The sequence below is a fragment of the Temnothorax longispinosus genome, chromosome 10 (genome assembly GCF_030848805.1).
Source record: "Temnothorax longispinosus isolate EJ_2023e chromosome 10, Tlon_JGU_v1, whole genome shotgun sequence".
Lineage (NCBI taxonomy): Eukaryota > Metazoa > Arthropoda > Insecta > Hymenoptera > Formicidae > Temnothorax > Temnothorax longispinosus.
Genome location: NC_092367.1, coordinates 9,026,051 through 9,033,439, shown reverse-complemented (window position 1 = coordinate 9,033,439; position 7,389 = coordinate 9,026,051). Strand labels below are relative to the sequence as shown.

At 44.0% G+C, this 7,389-nt stretch overlaps 1 protein-coding gene across 1 annotated transcript; it reads right to left on the bottom strand.

Moving 5' to 3' along the window:
• Nucleotides 1–1,517: 1,517 nt before the first annotated feature.
• Nucleotides 1,518–4,139, bottom strand: LOC139820351 (uncharacterized). The gene has a single exon (XM_071790536.1). It carries the CDS (start codon nt 4,137–4,139, stop codon nt 1,518–1,520), a length of 2,622 nt encoding a protein of 873 aa, XP_071646637.1.
• Nucleotides 4,140–7,389: the final 3,250 nt, after the last annotated feature.

Below are 7,389 nucleotides of genomic sequence, written 5' to 3'. Positions count from 1 at the left end.
ATCGTTCGGATCCGAGCTCAGCTGAGTAAGGGGGCGTGAGTTAAGGATCGCCTCAATTTCGCAGAGCACGGTTTGTAATTCTTCGAAGGTCAAGTGAGCCTTGCCAACGATTCGTGTCATGTAAAATTTTGCGGATTTTACTGCCGCTTCCCACAATCCGCCGAAGTGAGGAGCGTTAGGGGGGAATGAAGTTCCACGAAATTTCTTGTTTGAAACAAAATTGTTCGATCTGAGACATATTCGTCTGTTTAAGATAAAAATCGTACAGCTCTTTAAGTTGCTTCTGAGCGCCGACGAAAGTGGTCCCATTGTCCGAATACATATGAGACGGTTTGCTTCTACGCGATATAAAACGTTTAAACGCGGCAAGAAACGCGTCTGAAGTTAAGTCGCTAACTAACTCAATATGGACCGCTTTAGTAGCAAAACAAACGAAAATTGCTATATATGCTTTATGATTGCGAGCGTTGCGCCTTTTACCTTCGCGTAATATTACTGGGCCGGCATAATCTATCCCAGCGCGAGAAAATGGTCTCGAGACACTGTGACTCGACTCGCGGGTAACGAACCCATCATAGCTTGCGATTGAAGCGGTTTAGACTTAAAGCACGTTACGCATTTTTGAATGACCCTTTGTACGGTAGATCGCAAAGCTAAAGGCCAAAATCGTTGTCGCATAGCCGCCATAGTGGCTTGGGCTCCTGTGTGCATGTTACGGACATGCTCGTACTTTATTACGTGTCTAGTTAGATCGTGGCTACGAGGTAACAGTATGGGGTGACACGCGTCAATTGGTAAATTCGAATTTTTCAACCTACCCTACCGCCTACTCGCATTACCCCGGTCTCGTCCATGTAAGGAGATAATGATAGCAGGCCGCTCGAGGTGCTAATAGGTTTTCCCTGGTTCAAAGCTTTGTATTCACTGGAAAACGCTTGTTTCTGCACGACCTTGCACATAAGACGTAAAGTTGAAGCAATTTCAGAGGAAGTCATGATTTTGGTCGGCGTACTTGGACGGTGTGCTCTACAGAACCTCAAACAGTAGGCTATTATACGACATATTTTGTTTAGACTTGAGCGTTCGGACAATAGTTTAGTAACGAGACACTCATCCACAGTGACGGCATTGGTAACAACCTTCCTTTGCTCGGGAAGGTCGTTTTCTAAACGAACGAAGCTACTACTCGGCCAGTCGTTGTCGTTTAATTGAAGAAAGCTAGGTCCATGCCACCACATGGATGAATTGGCTAATTTATAAGGATTTAGTCCACGCGACAAAATGTCGGCGGGATTGTTCGCAGAAGTGACGTGATGCCAATCACTGATTTCGGTAAGACGTTGGATCTTTCCGACTCTATTCGATACGAATACCGACCATCTGCGAGACTGTGACGATATCCAATTTAATACAATGGAGGCATCTGACCAGTAGAACCTTTGAATGTCCATTAACTCTAAAGTTTTGCTAGTTTTGTCCATCAATTCCGCTAACAGTAATGCTGCAGATAACTCCAGTCAAGCGAGAGTTACGGCTTTAAGGGGCGCGACTCTAGATTTTGAGCACAACAATTCGGAACGGTACGCATTGTGACCCACCTTGGTACGAAAGTACACGCAAGCCCCGTAAGCGCGTTCACTGGCGTCGCAAAACCCATGTAATTGTATTAATTGACTTGTATTAGATTTTACACCTCGCGGTATTTGCAACTGATCTACCGCCGGCAACTGTGACCTGAGGGTACACCAACGAGTGTGAATGTTTTGAGGAACGGATTCGTCCCAATGGACGCCCGATTGCCAAAGATCCTGAATGATGAGCTTTGCAATAACTACGATCGGACCTAGCAAACCTAGAGGGTCGAATAGCCTAGAGACCTCTGAAAGTATTGTACGCTTGGTTATAACGTTATGAGAAGGATCAGGTGTATATGAAAAACTAAACGTATCCTTAGACTGATTCCATTGAATTCCCAGAATAGACGTATCCATGTCGCCGTTGATCGTTACTGATTCGCTATTTTGATTATCAACCGGCTTGATTAATTCTGGGCAATTGGAGGCCCATTTGCTAAGCTCAAAGCAACCTAGTCGCAATAGTTGTATGACTTGATCGCGTACTATGATCGCTTCTTGCAAGGTATCCGCTCCTGTGAGCACGTAATCGATATAACAACCGCGTTTGATATGTTTCGCCCCGATAGGAAAATTAACGGCATTTCGTTCTGCTAAATCATCTACGCCCCCGGTTGCCAATGAAGCAGCTGAGGCTGTACCGTATGTGACGGTAAGCATTTCGTAAACAAGAACGATATCCGTGGGATTCTTTCGCCAAAGGATGCGTTGTAGGCAAGTCTGCGAAGGATGTACCAGTATCTGGCGATACATCTTTATCATGTTTGCACTAAAGACGTAGATAAAAATACGAAATCGTAGCAGCACGGATGCTAGATCGGATTGAAAGACAAGTCCTACCATTAGAGCATCGTTCAGAGAAACACCCGTACTACTCGGAGAACTTGCGTTAAATACAACTCGGATTTTCATTCCTTGACTCGTAGCTTTGAATACGCAATGATGAGGTAAATAAAATGATACCGAATCCTCATCGCTTGGAGGATCTATACGACGCATGTGACCTAGCGCTAAGTATTCATTGATAAATTGCGAATATTGAACCTTTAGTTCGGGATCGCGTTGGAATCTTCTTTCGAGACTCTTTAACCTTGACAACGCGATAGTCCGCGAATCCCCGATTTTATTAATAATGTGCTTCTTTATAGGAAGTTTGACTACGTATCTACCTTGGGGGGTTTGAGACACATTACTCGAGAAATGTTGTTTGCACATCCTTTCTTCCAGGATGTAATTGTTTGAGGATCCATCGGGATCATCCAGCCGCCAAAATCGGCTCAATTGTTCGTGCAATTGAATATTAGTTAATGACGCGTGGCAAGCTTGTAACTTTAATGACGATTGTAAGTGATCGCCCAGGAGCCCCGCTAGGATCCATCCTAATCGCGTTTTTTGTAACAACGGGCGATTATGCGAAGCCTGGATCTGACCTACGCACAACAGATCCCAAAATAATCCCGCTCCGATCAATATGTCGATCTCGAAAGAAACATGAAATTGAGAATCTGCTAAATTGATATTGTGTGGAAATTCGAAATCGCTCCGTGTCAACGTGAAAGCCGGAAGCTTATCTGTAACGCGTTCCGTGACGATACATTCAATGGTAGCCGCGTATGAATCTTGACGAGATTGCAATTTAACTTGAACTGCTTGGGTGGATGTCGTGGAAGTACCGCTCATGCCGGTTATTGATACGTTTAGATCTCGCGGTTTTAACCCGAGAACAGTTGGAAATTTCTTGGAAATAAAATGCGCTTGTGACCCGCAATCTAATAACACTCGACAGGAATGCCGCGACCCTTTGTTATCGTACGCGTAAACTACCGCTGTCGATAATATGATATGGCTGCCGTCGATCGGCCTTGAAGCATGTGTTACCAGAACGGCGGGGGCGCTATCCGATTTTGACTCGTCACCGCTCTTCGCCCCGTCGGCCAGTTCGGTGGATTTACTCGGTGCATGAAGTAACGTATTGTGTTTGGCTCGACACACTTTACAACAGCCCGATGTACAGTTACTAGCATTATGTGTAGTAGTTCGCAAGCAATTGAAGCAAATGTGGCGACTACGAACTTCTGAAATTCTTCGCGGGATCGAAAGCGCTAGAAAGTCCTTGCAATAGTAAATGGAGTGCTCTCCTTGACAATAAATACATTTCGTTTTGACCGTTGAAACGTGTGACGACTGACGCTTGCTGCTTGACTGCGCACCAGTCGCCTTTGAATTCGCGGCGTTCGACTTGTTTGTCGCTTCGAGCATCTGGCATCGATGCGTAATGAAATCGAAAAATTGTTTTAGCGAAGGTACTTCGGTACCCGTGAGAGATGATTGCCATTCGCGTAGGGAAAGCGAATCGATCTTTGCACTTAGAATGTGCACTAGAAGGTCGTCCCAATGAGCGGTTGGACGCCTCAAGGCTTGAAGGGCATGCAAGTGCTTTGTTGCACCGTCCGCGATTTGTCTCAACTCGATACAATTTTCTTTTGTCATGGAAGGCAATTCCATTATTGCTTGAATATGCTTTTGAACGATTACGCGCTTGTTATCCTATCGCTGTTTAAGCAACGTCCACGCGACTTCGTAATTAGTTTCTGAAATTTTGAGTGAATTGATCACGTCACTCGCGTCACCCGTAATAGAGGCTCTTAGATATTGAAACCTCTGTATATTGCTGAGAGACGCGTTAGAATGTGACCGATTGGAATGTATCGAAGAACGGGAACCATTCGTCGTATTTCCCTGTGAAAGTAGGGAGATCCAGTTTTGGTAAACGTACGTTAGTTAAAGTATTCGAATTCTCGTGGTAACTTGATACCGACGCAGGCGATGCAGTGGCACTGCGCGGCGGTCGCGAAGGATTTAATGCCTCTCGAATTTTGGCGGCTAATGCATAGAAAGCGTCATCGAACTCGAACGCGGCGCGATCGTTGGCTTCGGCTTCCTCTAACATTTCCAATCGCGATTGTACGGAATTGTATTCCGGTCAATATTGGTCTAACTTTAATTTACGCTCCTCTAGCTGAGCGATTATTGAGGGATTGATAGCAGCTATCGAATCCACGTACGTTCTTATTCTGGTGCAAGAACCTTTGATTACGGCGCGCTGCTTTTTCAACGCGGCACTTGATTCCTCGGTAGCCATTTCGCGGGGGAAGGGAACTCTATTTACGCGACAGAAAAAAAAGATCTGATTGGCACGCAACACTGAAAAGTTGCCCTTACCTTATTGACGCGCGCACGCAAATATACTAGGTGTGGCGTTCTCGAAAAAGGCCTCCCTCGTGAGGCGGATGTGTCGAAAGAAGCCGTCCGCTCGGTCGCTGCAACTCCCGGTGTCGGCTGCTGACCTCTTCGACAGGGTCTCTGCACCTCTCGATGTCGTACGTCAAGTCTCTGAACTCGTAATCTGCACCTCCCGATGTCGATTGGATTTCCCTGAGTTGCCTCCTTGACGGAAATCTTTGTCTCGGAAACGAGTATGGCCGCTTGGCTGTGCGACGATCTCGGTGCCCGGAAACGAGTATGGTCGCTTGGCTGTGCGACGATCTTGTTGCTCTGCGTTACTGAACTGCGTCCTTGCAATGACGCTGCGGAAGTTCGTCGGCTCGTGATAACCTGAGGCTGTGGATATCTTGTATATCCGGCTCGAAGGACCAAAGTTTGTAGAATGCGGGCGCATGCCCCCCACGTGCGTCTCACGGTAAGATTGCTTCGTAAGAACGTGGTCGAGAAAACTGTTTTTTCCTCTCACTTTATTTAATGAACAAAAAGCCGCAGTCAGCCGATTCCGCTGATACAATCGTAGAAACGAGTATGCTTGAATAACGCACACACAAAAAATATTTCGGATTCTCCGCGATGTTACGCCTTGAGTCTCGCAGAGCTATCTGAGGGGGCGAGGCGCGCGGAGGGAAACAGGAACGGACCGGCACGCAGCGCGCGCGAATAGGCGATTGATGCCGAGCGCGACCGAACATTCGCGAGCCGATCGTCACGAAAAAATGCACGTCGCGCACACGTGATTTCGTCGAGGGAGACAGAAAATAAACATGCTATACATTTAGTATACCAAACAAAGTCTAAAGCTAGTTTATGGCCAGTTAAATGTATTATCTGTGAGGTTCCTCCATATTTAAGGACTAGTTATATGGTAGTTTGCGCAGCATGGTGTGATGTTGAGAAGCCCCCAATGAGTACTCTGTTAAGACCTTTTGTTGATACATTAAAACGTTTAGAACTTGGTTGTGTGGAGTGGTATGACAAAGTGGTATGACAAAAACAGACAACATGTAAAATGCAAAATTATTCGAATTCTAAGTATGCGTGCAACTATTGCGAACAAAGATCTGTAAAAGTTCCTCTAACTTTGCAAGAGCAACAAACCAGACTAGCAGGTAACAAGAAAATTAGAAGAAGGCGTGAATTTGTATTTTGTGAGGACAATGCTAAACTCCGTGAGGTTAATAGAATGAAATCTCAAGCAAGAAAAGCATGTGAAGGATTACCGGTCAAAGAGGTAGAAGGGCCATCTAGAATTGCAAGAATTCCTTGGACATGTCTACTTTTCTAGTGGCTGAGTATATGCACACTGTCTATCTTTGTGTAGTGAAAAGATTTTTGAACTTGTGGTTATATGAGCCAAGGCCATGGAACATTAGTGCAAATGAGTATGCAATTGATAGGTTACTAGAGGACATAAAACCACCTGACACTGTTAGGAGATTGCCAATGAAAGTACCTGACATTTCTTACTGGAAAGGAAGTATTTTTCGCATGTGGCTTTTGTGCTACTCTCTCCCAATTGTCTCTGAATTTCTGCCGAATATATATGTGCAACACTGGTGTCTCTTTGTGAAAGCAATATGTTTACTTCTAAAGGAAGAAATTTCTGAAACCGAAATTGATATGGCTGAAATTATGATCAAGATATTTGTCAGAGACATTGGCATTTTATATCGTTTAAAGGACTACACAATAAGCGTTCAATAGTTGTTGCACCTGCCTTTATGTGTTAGAAGATAGGGCCTGTTGTGGGCCACATCAGCCTTCATCTTTGAAAACACCAATGGTGTTTTAAAGAGACTTATCCATAGAACAAAAAACAGAAGTAAAGAAATAATCATGAAATTAAGAGTTGCGTGTGGAATCCAAATTTTGAAAAACAAAGTGAGGGGACCCAACAGTGATACATTGTATGATGACTTTGAACTCCTAAATGAGCATGCTGCTTTTATTTTTTCACGTGAAGAGTGTTCTCTGCTGATGAGTAATGGCATTGTTAAAAGTGTTGCCGTCTTTGCTCGTGCCAAAAAGAAAAGAGATTGTTACACTTCACTGATATATTCTAGGGAAAAGAAGCGCAACAACTACACAATACAATTTGAAAGTGCAAATAATGTCTGTGGTTATGGAGAAATTAGATTTTTTGTCTTCTGCGAAAAACAAACAGATGTGAAGTATTCGTATGCTGTTATTCAATTGTTTCAGGTAGAGCACTCTAAAATATTTTACCATGAAGAAAACCGTATAAAACTGACTCGATTACATTACACCTGTAATAAGTTCAGCTGAATTATAATTATTGTTGACATAAAGATCATCAACCTGTTAAAGGTTGTGAGAGTAGGTAATTTCGTATGCCTTCTTCCAAATAAGTTTGAAACAAACCTGTAGATTTAGCGCATTCTTTTATTGTATCTTTAGTATTTGTAACATTGAAAATATCTTTATTCAATGTATTGGGAACTTTGAGTGC